At 48.3% G+C, this 18783-nt stretch overlaps 1 protein-coding gene across 1 annotated transcript; it reads right to left on the bottom strand.

The window, feature by feature from the left end:
- Positions 1 to 1916: 1916 nt before the first annotated feature.
- Positions 1917 to 7108, bottom strand: LOC105494234 (insulin like growth factor binding protein 1). Its single transcript, XM_011762538.2, has 4 exons — positions 6573 to 7108; positions 4882 to 5045; positions 3506 to 3634; positions 1917 to 2609 (listed from the first exon to the last, which is right to left on the bottom strand). The coding sequence occupies exons 1-4, from the start codon at positions 6991 to 6993 to the stop codon at positions 2478 to 2480; spliced, it is 846 nt and encodes a 281-aa protein (XP_011760840.1). The 5' UTR covers positions 6994 to 7108; the 3' UTR covers positions 1917 to 2477.
- Positions 7109 to 18783: the final 11675 nt, after the last annotated feature.

Here is an 18783-nt window from a genome sequence, read left to right as displayed (position 1 = left end):
TTTGTTATTTAAGACCTTCTTACCCACCATGGGCAGGTCCAAAGGGCACACCTTGTACCTTGACCGTGAAGAATACATTTGTGAGGGGAGCCTCAGCATGCTAGAAGAGCTCTGGCATTGCTCTTCTCTGTAGGCCAGACCGTACAGTTGGAACCGCAGCTGCTGAATTGGGAAACATAAATGCAATGGAAGTAATGAGATCCCAAGGATAGCAGAGACCAAGTGGAGGCACTCAACCAACAAAGGCAAGGTAGGTGCAGTTACTCTGACAGACAGCAGAGCCAAGGCAGCCCTCAGAATAGTCAGGCTCCTGTGGATCTATGGTGTTGGCTACTTGATCATGACATTCCTAGAAGTGAAACTGATAGGAAACCTACTAAATTGCTATTGACTTATATAAGCAGGAAAGTTCAAGGACAAGTGAACAAAAATCTAATTTGAATCATCAAAACAGAGGGTCTTGGCATCTCAATCAATTCTCAGGCCAGTTTATAGACCTAGAACCCCTTGAATGAAGGGGGAGGCTGGGCCTCCTTGAAAAAGGACCCCAGTACACTGTTGAAAATATTTCTCCCAGTCTTCTCCAAAGGGATCTAGAGGCTTTCACCAGGGCAGTTGTGGATTGAGGGAAAGGAAGTAATCAGACCTTTCAGGAACTACAGGGTACTGGCTCTGAACTGACATTGATCAGTTCAGAAGCAATATTGCATTCCCAGAGAGATGGCAGAAATTAGTGCCACCATCAAGGATTTGAAAGATGCAGGAGTGCTAATTCTCACCACATCCCCATTGAACTCTGCTATTTGGCCTGTGCAGAAGACAAATGGATCTTGGAGAATAACAGTGAATTATTATAAGCTTAATGGAGTGGTGACTCCAATTGCAGCTGCTGTGCCAGATGTGGTTTCATTACCTGAGCAAATGAACAGACCTCCTGGTCCTGGGCTGCAGCTATCAGTCTGTCCCTGTCCCACATCAGTCTGGCTGCTCCTCTTGATGAGTCTGAGTGCTGAGTTTACAGACCAGCCCTATGGGCATGGCAGAGAGGATGGCAACCTGGCAGCTGTGGGGTTGGAGGGTTAAACGGGAGACCCAAGATAGGGAGCTGGAGCTCCAGGAAAAAACAGAATGTCAGGGAGGCCTCTAGCCCCACAGATGAGAGAAGCAGCCTCCAAGAAGTGGCCTGGGGCAAAGAGAAGTGTGGGCTTTCCCCCCGACAAAGAGTAGGGGGAGTCCAGGAGACAGGGCTGGAGGCAGCCAACAGACCAGGATGGAATCCCCTGCGATGAGCAAGGTGCCAGGAAAGATGTGGAGGGGAGGAAAGCAGCAGTCAATAGGGTGCTCAAAAGTTAGGAGGGGCAGCGTTGGGCACACCAAGCAGGGCACAGTGTTAAGGAAAAAGAGCTCTGAGGAGCAGAAAAGAGAGCTGCAATCAGGGCTCAGTCATGGAAACCGAAGTGACAAAAGGATGCTGGGAGGCCTGTGGAAGAAGGAGGCTAGCAGAAAGGGAGGGCAAGCAAGGGAAAGGCTAGGGAGCAAAACAAGGAAGCACTCTGTCTTGTGTTTAAGACGAAAGAAACCCTGTTCCTATTTATAAGTTGAACGGAAGGGACAAACCAAACCAAGAGGAAGAGGCTAAGGACCCTGGGGAGGTTGGGGACTAATGGAGAGGTGGGACACAGGAATGCCCAGCCTGCCGGGGCAGAGGAGGAAGGTCCCAATGCCACTGGGAAGTGGAAACCCTGCGGCAGCTGGGACAACATCTAGGGTAATTGGGACAAGGGGCTCTGCGGACCCAAAACACCATCTTGATATCACAAAAGCACAAAATGTATAAGGAAGGTGAGGGTGAAGGACAAAGGGATTTCAGAAACAAAGATAATATCACTAAATAAACATCCACAGACATAACAGTATTTCCATGCAGAATATTTATTGTAAATGTTTCCATTATAGACACGTGTTTAACAACATATCCAGTGTACATTTTAACCGGTGGCAACATCACCACAGGTAGCTTTGATTACAACACTTTAACTTTTCCTACACATGTATATCAAATGTGAATGATGGAATATACAAGTTAACTGTCCTCCTTTAAACTACCTGAAAAACTACTCCCTCTTATTTCATTTTGCATTTTCTAGGCAGTATTTTTCCATGATCTTTAAAAACAGACGCAGGAGCTTTGGAAGAACAGAAATGCAATTACTTACATACGATATGATGAGAAGTGTTTCATGATATACAAGTTGACATAGTACAAGTTATTAACATAGTACAAGTTTTTACTGTGTAGAAAAAATAAACTTACAGTGAATAAATAAACTAACAGCTTTATATATCAAGTTATATATGGAGTATAAAAAGTAGTTATATATATATACATATACATATATATAAGTGTGTGTGTTCTACAGTATAAATATACTATATACTTAAATATTTCGTGTGACAGAACATTATTTCATCTGTTTTCAGTTTTGTACATTAAAATACGTCTGGCAGTTGGGGTCTCCCCTGATCTCTGGAGACCCTGGGATCCTCTTCCCATTCCAAGGGTAGACGCACCAGCAGAGCCTCTCCTCTCCAGCCAGGGATGTCTCACACTGCAAAGACAAGACCAAGGTCAAGAGCAGCAGATGACAAGGTGACAGGGGAATGTAGAGTCATAGCTGGCCCTTTTTTCAGTGCAGCCAAGCACTGCAGAGCCAAGCCAATAGTCCCGGCTGTGAAACCAGCTGCCAATGATGCCGGTAAATCTCACGCCCTCCTGGTTCTCATCATAAAATAGAGACAGTGACTGAGTGGCACATGCAATAATGACTTCTCACGTGTGTTAAACAGCACAGCGTGTGCACAGCTGTCTGCATCATAGCCCAATGTCAGGGGAGCCCAACCCAGAGGGAACATGTCTCATGTGTACCCCACTGTGCATTGCCTGTGAAGCAGGGCCTAGTCCTCAATTTCTCTCAATAAAATCTACAGAACCTGTACTTCACTGAGGCTTAAAGCACTCCTCAACATGAAATCTTGGTCTGTTTGATCTCATTTATTATCTGGCAGGCCACAAAAATGTTGTTGTGTTTTATTAGACAGTTCAGAGAGAAAGTGTAAAAGCTGTACAAATAGATACTTGCTTTTCTACGTTAAGTATGTTCCCTTACTCTCTTGTATAAGTGAGGAACCTGAGATCCAAGCATTATGGGGCCTAGGAAAGTCTTCCATAGCTATTGGCTTGCTGAGTGATGGAGCTCAGGCTTAGCCCCAGGGCCCTTGGTCCAGTGCAGGTTTTCCTCCTCTGGTGGTGACACATTGACCTGTTCAATAGGCTATCTTCGCCTAGATGTTCCAGGTTCCCAGAGGGGTGGATCTGGCTCAAGACAACCAGTTCTGGTGTCTACTTTGGAGGGGATATTCTTTGCCATGAATGACCATGGCTTGGCAGGAATGTAGGGCAGGAGTCCCTTTCACCCTGACGACACACACTGGCAAGGCCACCTACCTGTCTGCTGTGATAAAATCCATTCTTGTTGCAGTTTGGCAGGTAAAATTTGGAAATGTCCTCTCCTGATGTCTCCTGTGCCTTGGTTAAACTCTCTACGACTCTGTAGAGTTCTATTCGGCAGGGCTCCTAAGAGAATAACTTTACATTAGGATATCTAACAAGACACGGTGAATTATCAGCTTAGACAATGACAGATGGAAGAGGTTTTGTAGAAGCAGGGGTGGCCCTATGATCTGGCCATGGGGACCTGGGACTAGGTGTCATGTGATGTGCTCCCACTGGGCCTCTTTTTCCCACCTGTGGTTAGTCTGTCTTGAGTTGTTCAGATAAAGAACAAGAACACCATTCTCTCCCTCACCAAACACTCTCCCAACACCTGCACAGAAACATCCCCAGGCAAGAACCTCACCAACACCACACAACTCTTCCCAACTCCTCCTGCCACCTACTGAATACTTTGGGCACCCGCCATCTGGTTAGAAGAAGAGTGGGCATAGCTCTTAATTAAGAATTTAGCAGAAGAGATTTCTAGATTTTGAATAACTTTCCTCTGTAATCTACAATGTTATTTTATATAAACTAAATCAAGTGAGGATTAAGGCATTCATTTGGATAATTTAACAATTAACTTTCCTCCATTTATCGTTATTCTCAGATTAAACTGCAAAGTGTTGAGAAAATGGTTTAATCCTCCCTTTTTCTGGGAGGGCATGTTTGTGGAAGTAATTTTTTTTCTCAAATCAAGTCACTCCGACTTTGATTCTCTGTCGCCCTCAAGTGGTAGAATTCAAAACAGACATTAATTAAGATAATGGGGAGTTGATGTTTGGGAAGATGAAAATTCTGAAGGTAGATATTGGTGGTGGTTGCAGAATAACGTGCATTACTTATTGTTACTTAATGCCACAGAAATCTATGCTTTAAAATAGTTAATGATGTATATTACTTAATGCCACAGAAACCTATGCTTCAAAATAGTTAAAACAGTAAATTTTATGTCTTTATTTTGACAATTTTTTTAAAGGGAAGCAAATGATACAATGGAGGTGAAAGCAGTCAGGGCCTTGTACTAAGTTTTGGAACAATGTAACTCAAAGCTCTGACACCCTTATTTAGAGAGGAGCTCAGAGACATGAAGTAACCTATTATCAGGAACTACATTTTCTTTGCATCCAGTAGGCATCTCTCCTGAAAGTCCTTGTGTTCACAGCTTGAGAAAGTTTAGCTGAGAAATGGCCACTAGGTTTGGGGGGAAAGCATTTCTTTCCAGGACATCAGGACCAGGAAGGAGTGGACCAGGTCTGCTTGTCACAGCCAACTCAAGCTACAGCCTCTGACAGGAGAGTTCCCACCACCCACCTGCTGGGCCTCACCTTCCATTTTTTGACGTTGGTGACATGGACAGCCTTCGAGCTATCATAGGTACCGATGGCATCCCAAAGAGTGGAATGATCCTCTTCAGAAGGGGCCATCAGATGGAAATTATCCAGGAGCTCCTCCTCAGTTATCTCTGTGCTCTCTGGGCTTTCAGGGCTCCCTGCCAGGAAACATTGCAGACCCCATGAGCCCTCCCAAAGCATCCGCACCTCCGGGCCCCCACGAGATCACTTCCTTCCCTCAAAACCAGTCTGGGCCATGAGGATGGCCACATTCCTTAACCCGATTTTCACTGACTCTCACTGTAAAGGACCTTGTAATGGTTTCCAGGAAGAGAAATGACAACAGCAATGCCAGCTCTGTTCCTGACAGTTCTAAGTTTTGGGGACTGGCAAGGATGCCCCACGTTTCCGCTTTTAAAGCAGCAGGGGAGCAGAGCAACAAACGCATTTGCTGAGGCTGAGAACAACCCCAAAGAAGCCAGGATTAGAGTTCAATTCCTAACCGCATTAGTGGGGCGCGTCGTAACCTCAGCTTCCCCATCCTTAAAATGGGGATTTTACTAATATCCCTGAATGAACGGTACAGTTCATCTAGAAGTGGAGTCTAGAATGCAGCTCTCCTGACCCAAAGTACTACCCTCTTCTATTTTGGGGCCCCTGCCTTCCCACATCCTAAGGGACTTCTCTGCAACACCCCCAACCCACCCTCGTGCCAAGAGGATCTTGCAGATAGAGTCCAAAGGTGCATGAACAGAATCAGAAAACTGGCTGTAAGGGACCCCCTGTGGAAATTCATCTCCTTGAGGATCAGTGAGAGGACTCCCTTTCATTTCCTCTAAAGGGCAGAGAATCCGCAAGAAAACCCTGTTGCCTCCTTGGAAGGGTCACTGACTCTCACACACTCACTCTAACACCCTATCAGGGTATGGAAGTCCTGATTCCTCCGAGAATGGCACAGGACGTGCAAGCAGCCCAGATGAGGAGATAGGGGCTGGAGTAGAGAAAGAGGCATTTCCTCCACTTCCCGCTACAAACAAATGCCTGCTTAAATCCAGGAAAGAACCTGATTGTCATGTTCTTAGGGGGCAACATACACATCAAACATTGTTTTTCTATGGCAATGAATGGAAGTGAAGCTTTTAGCCTCAACTCTCACATTATGTTCTGTAAACATCTGGGTAGCACATACTGTATCCAGGACGTATATTACAAAGGACATTCCAAACACCTCCTGGGGAGGCCAGCAGGAGGGATTCCCTTCTTAGGCCTTCCCGGATGCTCCAGCCACTGGGGCTGCCCACGTGCTGGCAACGAGACTGGTGGGGGACCCAGGGTGGCAACCCGACTGAGGAAGGCAGCCCCACCGCCTCCCTCTACTCTTGCTGTCTGGGTATCTAAAGATCACTGGGCTACGACGAGGGCCAAGTGCGAGCTTCCTCCTTGAGTCTCCACTAAGCTATGTGTGCCCTGGAACATCTTCCTTCTTTTCCCAGGGCACGTCCTGCCAAGACCATGCAATGATCGGTCTCCACTCCAAGCTCCTTCCCCAACTACGTGCTCTGGTTTCAAGCGCTAATTGTGGACAAGCCCCTGCCCGGCTCCAGCCCCACCCAGTAGTTAGGGGAGTGGGGACGGGAGGTGCAGGTGGGCCAGGAGGTGCCGGGGCAGGGGCGGGACTGTGGTACCTGCAGCCTCGGCATTGGAAGCGGAGGCGTCAGAGTCCTGCACGCAGGCGCCTTGGCCGCGGGTAAGGGCGTGCAGGGGTTGCTGCTCCCCCGGCAGCGCGCGGCAACTGAGTCCCCGGGCGCAGCGTGCAGTGGCCACGCCGCACGCGGCGCCCAGAGGCAGGGCGCACATCGGGCAGCAGCCGCAGCCGGCGGACCGGGTGACCTCCGAGCACGAGGCGGGCACCGGCGGGCAGAGAGCGAGCTTCTCAGCGGAGCAGGGCGCGCACTGCCACGGAGCGCTGGCTGTCACGCCGACCTGGACAGTCAGCAGGAGCAGTACCAGCCAGACGCGAGCAACGGGGACCTCTGACATCTCCAGGCGCGGGCAGCAGACAGGAGCCGAGGCTCTCTGGGCTGGTGGCGGCGGGCGGTGGCCCATACTCTGGACAAGCGACAGTGGAGCGGTGGCCAGTGCTCTCTGGGAGGGTGGCGGCGGCGGCGCGGCGGCAGATGCTTGCTGGATGGGATGGCGGTGGCCGATGCTCGCTGGACACAGCGCGCGCCTTATAAAGGGCACAGGCCGCGCCACTTGCACCAGGAGGTTAATGATTGGCAGCGCGGCACGCTAGGAGCTGAGTGTTCAAAATAAGTTTGTTTTGCTAGTGCGCCCAAGGCCCTACGCAAACCGCAGGTGGGAGGAGGGTAAACGGTTTTGATTTCATACTGTTTGTCCTGTTGTTAGGGGGTTCAGGCCCTGAGTTAAAGTCCAGTTCTAACAAGTGCTCAGCTGGGAGGGGGATGGCGTTTGTTTTTGTTAAAACGACAGCCCAGGCCCAGCTGGTCAGGCTCTTTAATTGACCCAGAAAAAGCCCTAGAGATCTCCTGCAAAGCGTCTCCTGCAAAAATGAAAAACTCCTGGGTAACACCAGCCCACCCAGCAGTTCTCAAATGCAGAAACCAAGGTCCCGCGTGAGGAAAGGCGAGATGGGGTTAGAATCCGGGTCTCTGCAAGCCCTAGCAGATTAGCTGTGGAAAAGCCCAGAATTGCTTCTTTCTGCAGGAAAAAGTCTCCAACCTGCAAAGAAAACAAAAACAAAACAAAACAAAAAAACAGTTCATCCTAGGGCTCTGCCAAGCTCCCCAATCTCACTCTACCTCCAAGAGCCTTTCTCCTCTTTGGAGGGGCAGTTAAGAAGGTCTAACAAGGCCTTGTCAGCAGTGGAGCCAGGATCCCAGGGCACCTGTGACTTTCAGGCACAGGCCAGATATTTATCAGTAGCAAATGCAATGGTTTTCTCTTTAGTTAAAATTCTCATGTATTGGATATTCTCTTTCACAAGAAAGAAGTCACAAGAAGAAAATCCTTCAGAGAAAGTTAGAATCACGCTTATCTCCAGGAGTTGCAGGCTCTCCCCATGACTCCCTCCATGGCCTTCCAGGGGAGAGCTGTGATCAGGGAGCATGCCACGCTCTAGGCCTGCCCCTTGGCCTCTCCTGTGATCCCCAAACCCCACATTTTCCCACCCACCTGGCACCATCTTTGCCTCCCATTCCAGGCACAGGCTCTGGGCTACTCTACCTCCAGGCCTGGGCCTCCTGTTGTCCCTTCAGATCCTTTAGGAGTGGTGTTGCCAAACTGGGAAATTGGAGGTGGCTTGTCCAGCCCCTTGCTTTATAGAGGAGAACACTGAGGCCAGAGAAGGAAGGATATTGCCAGCTCAAAGTCACAGAGGCTATAATGGTGCATCCTGAACAAGAATTCACTTTTCTGATGCCCACACAGTCCTGCTTACCGTAAGCAAGCCCTAAGTAAATGCCTTTCTCTGTAATCTGGCTAAAACACTCTAAAATAGTAGAGCATTGCTGAATCACCTCAAGCGACAGTCATTCTTACTTTCAAGGAAATGATCCCTGCTGTGCCCTTCAGGGCAGGTGTAAGGGCAGGTGAAAGTAATAACTGTCCTGAAATTCTGAAGCTGGAGCTAGAGCGGTCTGCTCGAACAATGCCACCCTCAGCTGTTTATCCTACAGATGATGAGACAGACGTGAGAGATCATTTTAAACTTATGTGAAAAGATACACGAGCCAATCCCTATCCTGAAGCCATACTGCAAACAACCTAAATGCCCATCTCTAGGTGCTGGATACATAAATCCTGGGGCATGCTTCCACCGGAAGACAGAGAGCTATCAACAAGAAGGAGCAACTCTGATTTTCTGATAGGGAAAAATCTCTAAAATTCAAGTAAAGTGATTCAACTTAGGTAAAATCTCCTAGCTAAGTACAAATACTTAGTGTGGTACTGTTTGTGTACAATAAAAGTAAGATGAGTGTATGCAACTGATTCTACATTTATTGCATGTTTTGGGAGGAATACATAAATTGATAGCAATGCCTTCTTGTGGGTGGTGGTGAAAAATGTGACTGAGGGACAGACTGGTTTTCCTTGCATACCCTTTCTTAACCTTCTGAATTTGTAGATATACTTACACTGTCTATTACACTATCAATCTAAAGAATAACCAAGGGGCCGGGCGCAGTAGCTCACGCCTATAATCCCAACACTTTGGGAGGCTGAGGTGGGCAGATCACCAGAGAACAGGAATTCGAGACCAGACTGACCAACATGGCAAAACCCCATATCTACTAAAAATACAAAAATTACCCGGGCGTGGTGGCAGGCACCTGTAATCTCAGCTACTCAGGAGGCTGAGGCAGGAGAATCGCTTAAACCCAGGAGGCAGAGGTTGCAGTGAGCCAAGATCGCGCCATTACACTCCAGCTTGGGAGACAAGAGCGAGACTCTGACTCAAAAAATAAAAATAAAAAAATAACCGAGTTGAAATTAATTGATGACCTCCTTTTCTCACCACTTTCCTGTTTCTGTGGCCTTCGGAAAGTGACTTGGATTTGCCAAGCTGGCTTTTGTTCTACCTCTAAAATCTCCAAAGAGTGATGGCCCCAGCATCTCCTGCAAAAATCAAAATAAGGTCAGTGAAGTCATTGCTGTTGGAAGTTTATGATTGTTTGTCATTATTTCTTTACAGAGCAGAGTTTGGCATTTGGTAAAGGAACTGACCAACAGTTTTGAATTTTTTGACATTTTTAGGGTAGATCCCTAAGCAATTTGATTTCCAGAAGAAGAATGTGTGCTCTGGATTTTCTCTCTGACTTCCTCGGTTTGCAATCCGTGCCCACACCTGAAATGTTTTCTTAATGAAACACATGAAAGAGGCAATTCTTTGGTAAATATCTGGAGGCCACCTGCTGCGTGCCAGGCAATGTACTTGGCCCTGGATTGTTGTGCACTTGCTCAGCATTCGTCCCACCCATCCTCCCTGAGGTCTTACTTCTCCTGCATGTAGTGAAAATTCGTGCCCTCAAGGATCGATTTCCCAAATGTTTTCCTTGCTTGCTTCATAGCGACAGCAAACCAAACAGCCCCCAAACGAGACAGAGCTCTCCTCCTACTCCTGACCCTCTGTCAACACAGATGGAGCCAGGCCCCTCCCTACAGGCCTGTGTAAGCCGTCTGTCCATCTGTCCATCGTGTGTGGGAGTGAGCAGCCCTGCCCTGGCAGGTCAGAGTCACAGCCGATGATGTGACTGCTCACACAGCCATTTCTGGAAACATTCGTGAATCCCCAAGCCCCACTGCCCCCTGGCAGGGGTCACAGCCTGGCCTGCCTTTCTCTGTAATCTTTGGTGCTCCCAGTGCTGACTCTCATGGCTGGCTGGGGAGGCTGGGGAAGCCTGACCCTAACCCCATGACTTTGGTCTTGCTGTTCTTAGCGCCTGAACTTCCATCACCCTATTATGCTCATCAAGTCCATGGTCTCTTCCATCCATTCCGGAAACTCTTTCTTGCAGGAATCTATCCTGATATCCCCCACCTCCTACAGCTGCCCCATCAGAATGAATTGCTCTTCCTTTCAGCTTCTCCATCTCAAGCTCCCGAGCTTCTGTCTGCATTCTTTTCCTCACCCAACAGTGACCGCAGTGGCGTGGAGGAGAGGTACTCTTCCAATGTGGGGCAGGTACTGAGCTAGGTGTGGGGGAAAGGGGTGATGGAATGCCCTACACTGAGCCACAGTCTTGCCCTCATTTAGCAGGATGATGGTCTGTCAAGGGCGGGCTACTTACAACCTACCTAGGATAAGTGAGGTGGGAAGAGACAGTAGATCTATTTGTGTCTGGGTATGTCTCCATAAGCTGCTGGCCATGGCTGGTCTTGGAGGGTAAGTGGCCTTCCCCCAAGCAGCAAAGGAATGGGGTGTTCAATGTGGGAGAATAGACATGATGGTGGGGTGATGGCAGACAGGTGGGAAGAGTGCAGTGTGTTCAGGGAAGAGCCAGTAGTTCTACCTGCTGGGAGCTGGAATAACAGGCAGGGAGTGGCAGGGGAGCAGGCACAAAGAGGCCTGGAGGCTGTGCAAAGGGGTTTAGACTCCTCGTTAAGGCAGCAGGCCACCACCACAGGGGTATAAGCAAGCTAAGAGAGTGGACATCCTTAGAAAGGAAGTTCTGAGTCAGGCACAGTGGCTCCTGCCTGTAATTCCAACACTGAGAGGCTGACATGGGAGAATTGTTTGAGGCCAGGGATTTGAGACCAGCCTGAGTAACAAAGCATGACCCTGTCTCTGTGAAAATAAAAATAATTAGCCGGGCATGGTGGTGCATGACTGTAGTCCCAGCTACTCAGGAGGCTGAGGTGAGAGGATCACGTGAGCCCAGGAGTTTGAGGCTACAGTAAGTCATGATCACACCACTGCACTCCAGCCTCGGTGGCAGAGTGAGACCCTGACTCAAGAGAAAAAAAAAAAGAGATAGGAGAGAAGGAAAGGAAGAAGGAATTGAAGAAAAGAAGGAAGGAGAGAGAGAGGAAGGAAGGAAGGAAGGAAGGAAGGAAGGAAGGAAGGAAGGAAGGAAGGAAGGAAGGAAGGAAGGAAGGAAGGAAGGAAGGTTGGTTCTGGAAGATCACCAGGGAGGGAACCAGCACCTGGGGACCCCTCATTTCTGCACCCCTTCCGAGCATGAGCCACACACCCAGACAGAAGCTGAGGATTGGCCATGAAGAAGGCAGAGACCCACCCTCAAAGATGTAGAGGGGGAAAAATAGTAAACAAATACTTTAACAAATGCACTGCAGCTTGTGATTAATGCATGAAAGAAAGAAAAGAGCATCAGGAAGGGGACTATGGAATGATGCTTCAGATGGGATGGCCCACATAGTGACCAAAACTGGTGAGAGGAAGAGTTAGAGACAGATAAGAAAAGCCAGAGAGCTATATATGAGGTCCAAGCCTTGGCTAAAGGCCCCTCGGACTCCCTGGAGCCACCTGCACAACCGTGTGCTTCTTTGGGAGTCATCAACGACTCTAAGGGGCCTTTGACCACCCAAAGGATGAGGACCATTCTGGGCTCAGTTATATCTTCATGGCACTACTCCTTCCTCCTATGACCCCTTCTCCATCCCTGGGGACCCACCATAAATGTCCTCGCCTCTGCACAGCCTGACTTCAGTGGCCCCCTGTGCATTCCTGATGCTTAATGTCACATTGGGTTATACTCATGCTGAAGAGCTAAAATAAATGCTTATCTACGTGTGTGTGTGTGTGTGTGTGTGTGTGTGTGTGTGTCTCACCTGGTTTAGTGAACAGGGGACAAGCACATAGATGTCCCTCGGTCCAGCACCACACAGGCACCAATAGGTGCCCCATGCCCATTTGATAAAGAGCTATGAATCCAATTTCACAGGGCACTGGAATCAGAGCTCGAGAGCAGGGAGGGGAGGGGGAGCTAGTGTTTCATAAATGTTTACTGTACTGGGCATACCTCATGCCAAGCCACACAAGCCAAAGTTGCCAGTAGGTCTCATCACCACCAGCTGGAGGTGAAGCCCCTTCTTCACCCAAATCAAAGCTTTTATCCTTCCTGCCATACCATACAGGCATTTTATATAGGCTAGAACCAAAAATGTCTGTATGTGCAGGGGCAACTGGGAGCATATTTTGGGAGGCAGGGATGAACGGGGGTTGGGGTAAGTGTGGAAAGCTTTCAGTGCTAGACATGGAATTTGTATTAAATCAACTGAGCAAAAAAAAAGGTGTTAAATCAGGGACCAGGAGACCACCTGCTTCACTGCAAATTCTCTGTGCTGTGAAGAAAAGGAAACCACTATCAGTGATTCAGAAAAGGTGAGAGACACATAATCATAGCAGTCCCATTGTGTCACTCCAGGGGGTGCCTACGAATAGGGCCATACACGGCCTCTGCCAGTAATTTGATGGCACTTCATAATCCATCTGTCTTTTCGTTGTGGGAACTGCAAGAACAAGTGTTGACCATTGAACTCAACAACTCAACTCTGACAATTGTGTTAGCCCGTGAAGGGGAGGTCATGAAAGCTGGGAAGTATCAACAGCAGAGCAGCTCTGGAGCAAGACTGTTTGTTTTTGTGCCTTAGGTTTCTATGTCCTAGCATGCTGCATAAAGTCCCTGGTCTCAGTTTCTTCACCATAAGATGGGGATGATGGATGTCTGGTACAAGAAAGCACTGCATGAACAGGAGCTATTGTCATCCTGAGCTGCACAGTGGCTCGTTACTGCCAAGGGCAGAGGCTGGAGAGCCTCTGGGGTGGTACAGTCACACGGGCACTTCCATCATCTGCTCTTCCCAATCCTGCCTTCATGCAATGTGCTGCTTACTCACCAGCAGCTGAAAATTGGGCAATCGATGCTCTGAAAAACAATACAAGAGTCAAGGGCAAAGTCAAACTTTCAAAGGGAAGAAATGCTGCAATCCAGGGACACCTCAGAAAGGAAGTTGTTTTTCACATGGGGGAAAAAAAACAAGGTGATGTTTTGCTTATGTTCCATGATCAACACAGGGGATGATGTAAATCTGTGCAAAGGCCCAACGTGCTGCCCTTATCTCCCAAGCTGATGAAGGGCACCGCTTGGCAAACTCATGGGAAAGTTTGAAAAAATAGCTCACGCCCACACTCCCCACTAATCAAAGTGGAAAAGTCACCTAGCTCTTGTCACGTCAACAAAACCCAGTTTCTAAACACAGGAGGAGGACAAATGTGTCCAGGCAAGAGCCTAAGGGGCCCTGTCAGAAGACCAGGGTCTGAATCTCAGTGTTGGTAGTGGAAGCCGAGGCCATCCTGAAGCATTTGCATTCAGGGTGCTGTGGGTTGGGTGAAAAAGGGCAGGTGCTCTTCATCTTCATTCTGTTGTGCTTCCCCCACATCAAGGCTGCTCAGGCCACAGACCCCTCCTAACCACTTACCTCTGTGTAAAGTGGGGTGGTTTAGACCAGGGTCACTCACTAATTGGCATTTCTACCTAGATGAGTAGAAAGGTCCATCCCCAGGCCCTACACCAACCCCAGACTCTGGCCTCTGGGGGCACATGCCATACTCTGTTACTTGGCAAGCCCCCTAGGAGAATCTGTTGTATGCTCAACTCTGAGGCCATGAGTTCACAAAGCACTTCTGGGCCCGCACTTACACAAGAAAAGTCCATAAGAAGTGAGAGATTAGGGTAATGGATACATTTGAGGGAAGAAGTGAAGAGGCAGAGCTATCATTGCTGTAGCTGGGTGGTGAGGGCCTGGGTGGTGGAGGGAAATGAGGAGGAGCCACCAGGACACCAGAGTTCCCTGTTGCTCACTCCCAGGAGACACATGCATCTCATTCCCCCAAGAATCTTTGCCACCCATATACAAACTAAGATGATTTGGTAGATGACACTTACCTGGACCATGCATGGGCTTCAGGAAAGTCACGACTCTACTACGTTAGGCATGGTGTTGTTTGATTAACCCTGAATTCACTAGATTGTGGGAAGTGTCCATCATTTTGATGAGGTGAAAATCCCATACCAGGTTGGCCCCGTGAACTCACCCCATGAACCCCATGGGGATTCTCTCAGCAAGAAACCTCAGTGTGCTTGTGAGGCCATCAGTCCAACGCAAACACCAGGGCTGCCACTCACCCAATCCAATCCACAATAGGTCACCCCACAGGGGCAGCATGCCTGGCTAATTTTTGTACTTTTAGTAGAGATGGGGTTTCACCTTGTTGGCCAGGCTGGTCTCAAACTCCTGACCTCAAGTGATCTGCCTGCCTCGGCCTCCCAAAATGTTGGGATTACAGGTATGAGCCACTGCGCCCAGTAGGTACAGTAATTTTAAACCAATACTGTGTTAGGTTATTTTGTACTTAGTTGATTATTAATGAAGTTTATAGTTAATATGGTTTGGCTCTGTGTCTCCACCCAAATCTCATGTAAAGTTGTAATTCCCACTGTTGGAGGACAGGCCTGGTGGGATGTAATTGGATCATGAGGGCAGTTTCTAATTGTTTAACACCATCCCCCTAATGCTGCTTGTTTGAAAGTGTGTAGTTCCTCCTCCCCACCACTCTGCCAGGTGAAGATGGTGCTTGCTCCCCCTTTGCCTTCTGCCATGACTGTAAGTTTCCTGAGGTCTCCCCAGAAGCAGAAGCCTGTTCAACCCACAGAACCATGAAGAGATTAAACCTCTTTTCTTTATAAATTACCCAGTTTCACGTATTTCTTTATAGCAGCATGAGAATGAACTAACACAGAAAATTGGTGCCAGGAGTGAGGCATTGCTATAAAGATATCTGAAAACGTGGAAAAGCAATCCAAAGATTACTTTGGAACTGGGAAAGGGGCAGAGATTGAAACAGTTTGGAGGGCTCAGAAGAAAACAGAAGATGAGGGAAAGTTTAGAACTTCCTAAAGACTTTTTGGATGGTCATGACCAAAATGCTAATACTGATATGGACAATTAAGTCCAGGCTGAGGAGTTCTCAGATGGAGATGAGGAACTTATTGGGAATTGGAGTAAAGGTCAATCTTGCTATGTTTTAGCAGAGACTAGCAACATTTTGCCCCAGCTCCAGGGATCTGTTAAACTTTGAACTTGAGAGAGATGATTTAAGGTATCTGCTGGAAGAAATTTCTAAGCAGCAAAGCATTCAAGACATAACCTGGCTGCTTCTAACAGCATCAGCTCATATGCATGTGCAAAGAAATTATCTGAAGCTGGAAATTATTTTTAAGAGGGAAGCAGAGTGAAAAAGTTTGGAAAATTTGCAGCCTAGCCATGTGGTAGAAAAGAAAAACCCATTGTCTAGGGAGGAATTCAAAGCTGCAGAAATTTGCATAAGTAAAGATGAATCAAATGTTAATAGCTAAGACAATGGGGAAAATGCCTCCAGGGCATTTCAGAGACCTAAGAGGGCAGCCACTCCCAACACAGGCCCAGAGGCCTAGGTGGGGCAAATGGCTTTGTGGGCCAGGTCCAGGGCCCTGCTGCTCTGTACAGCCTTGGGACATGGTGCCCAATATTATAGCTGCTCTAGCTCCAGCCATGGTGAAAAGTGGCCAAGGTACAGCTCGGGCCATTGCTTCAGAGGGTGTAAGTCCCAAGCTTTAGGGGCTTCCATGTGGTGATGGGCCTATGTGTGCACAGAGGGCAAGAGTTGAGTCTTGGGAGCCTCTGCCTAGATTTCAGAGGATGTATGGAAATGTCTGGATGTCCAGGCAGAAGTCTGCTACTGGGGAAGAGCCCTCATGGAGAATCTTTATTAGGGCAGTGTGGAAGTGAAATGTGGGACTGAAGACCCCACACAGAGGGCCTACTGGAGCACTGCCCAGTGGAGCTGTGTGAAGAGAGCCATCACTCTCCAGACTCAAGAATGGTAGATCCACTGACAGTTTGCACTGTGCACCTGGAAAAACTGCAGGCACTCAATGCCAGCCTCTGAAAGAAGATGATGGGGTTCAGCCCTGCAGTCCCACAGGGGAAGAGATGCCCAAGGCCTTGGGAGCACACCCCTTGCATCAGTGTCACCTGGATGTGAAGTCAAAGGAGATTATTTTGGAGCTTTAAGATTTAATGACTGCCCTACTGGGTTTCAGACTTACATGGGCCCTAAAGTCCCAATTTCTCCCTTTTGAAATGGGAGCATTTATCCAATGCCTGTACCCCCATTGTATCTTGGAAGTAATTAACTTATTTTAGTTTTACAGGCTCAAGGTGAAAGGGACTTGTCTTGTCTCAGATGAGATTTTGGACTTGGACTTTTGAGTTAATGTTGTAATGAGTTAAGACTTTGGGGGACTATTGAGAAGGAATGATTGTATTTTGCAATGTGAGAAGGGCATGAGATTTCATAGGGAGCAAGAGCAGAATGATACAGTTTGGCTCTGTGTCCCTACCCAAATCTCATGTTAAATTGCAATTCCCGATGTTGAAGGAGGGTCCCAATGGGAGGTGATTGGATCATGGGAGTGGTTTCTAATGGTTTAGCACCATCCCCCTAATGCTGCTTGTTTGAAAGTGTATAGCACCTCCCCTTCCTCTCTCTCTCTCTCTCTCCCTCTCTCTCTCCTGCTCCACCATGTGAAGACAGTGCTTGCTTCCTCTTTGCCTTCTGCCATGATTGTAAGTTTCCTGAGATGACCCCAGAAGCAGAATCCTGTACAGCTTTCAGAAATATGAGCTGATGAAACCTCTTTTCTTTATAAATTACCCAGTTTCAGGTATTTCTTTATAGCAGTGTGAGAACAGACTAATACAACAGTTTTTCCCCACCCTGTGGTGCTTTACAAAGAGTACTGGCCACTTATTTACATCCTGGGGTCAAAAGCAACCTAGAGCACGCTGATTGTGTAGAAAACAACATGTTATCTGTTGTGGTGGAGTTTCCACAAAAACATATTCAGTGGAAATGGGGGCAGAGAAGGGAAATGCTGGTGGAAAATCATAACTGTAACAATGTGGGTAGAAGATGTAGTGACAGAAGGTGCTAAAAGTTGTTGAGTTTACCACATGCCATGCACTGTCTTGAGGATTTTCTACACCTTATCACAAGACCCAGCAAGGGGCTCTCATTGTCCAGGGTTGTGTGTCCCCTCCAAGGCCCATGTCAGCAAGATGACAAGAGCTGGGCTCTGAACCTAGTCCTGCCACCACTGCCACAAGCCACTGTATGTAACCCTAATGGGGTTTCAACACGGCTGACTAACAGCCATACCCAAACTGGCAGCTTGGACTTGGATTGCATATGAATTCAGAGCCCACATGTCTTGTGCAGTGAGGGGTTTGGGATTCTGTGCTGCAGAGCTTTCCTGGGATCCAATGAAGAGAATGTGTTGGGCTCTAGGCTCGGACCCGGGAGCTTGCAGGCACATGCATGGCTTCTCCCCTGGTGGCTATCCAATCATGGCCATGACAGGAGCTGACAGCTGCCACCCAGTGCCAGGTTAACACCACTCTGTGGAAACACACTTTGGTTTCTCAATTATATTATTCCCATACGCAAACAAAATATCCTTACACCATGCCAAAACCAGGATACCTATGTGCCAGGAGATCACAGAGACCTGAGATTCAGGAGGTCAGGGCGACCCTTAAATCAGGAGGTCAGGGCAACCCTAGAGTCAGGAGGCAACTCTGGGGACCTGGAGGTCAGAAAACCCTGGGGTTGGCCTGATGGGCAGAAGGGGCCCTGGGGGTGGCCTGGCTAGTTTTGTGCTGTATTTTGGGAGATGAGATGGGGTCCGGGCAAGGTCCTTAGCAGCAGTGTGATCTCAGGCAAGTTGCCTGATAGCTCTGTGCCCCAGTTTTCCCATTGGCAAATGGAATAGCACCTGCCACAGCAAATTTTTCTGTATCAGTCCTTGTGATAGAAAATAATTACACTGGCCGGGCGCGGTGGCTCACGCCTGTAATCCCAGCACTTTGGGAGGCCGAGGCGGGCGGATCATGAGGTCAGGAGATCGAGACCATCCTGGCTAACATGGTGAAACCCCGTCTCTACTAAAAATGCAAAAAATTAGCCGGGCGAGGCGGCGGGCGCCTGTAGTCCCAGCTACTCGGGAGGCTGAGGCAGGAGAATGGCGTGAACCCGGGAGGCGGAGCTTGCAGTGAGCCGAGATCGCGCCACTGCACTCCAGCCTGGGCGACTAAGTGAGACTCTGTCTCAAAAAAAAAAAAAAAAAAAAAAAAAGAAAATAATTACACTATGGGAGGTCAGGGTTCCTCACCGGGGAAGAGGGTTGTCATGGTAGTTATCTGAGATCCTGTTTTCTTCCTTGGACTCAGCCCTGTGCTCAGGAGGGCTCTCTGGGAAAGTCATTGTGATTTCTTTGTCCTCTACAAGATTCAACATGGCCTCACCCTGATGGC

The sequence above is a fragment of the Macaca nemestrina genome, chromosome 4, assembly GCF_043159975.1.
Source record: "Macaca nemestrina isolate mMacNem1 chromosome 4, mMacNem.hap1, whole genome shotgun sequence".
Lineage (NCBI taxonomy): Eukaryota > Metazoa > Chordata > Mammalia > Primates > Cercopithecidae > Macaca > Macaca nemestrina.
The sequence above is the reverse complement of the archived record's forward strand: the minus strand, read 5'-3'. Positions and strand labels throughout refer to the sequence as shown.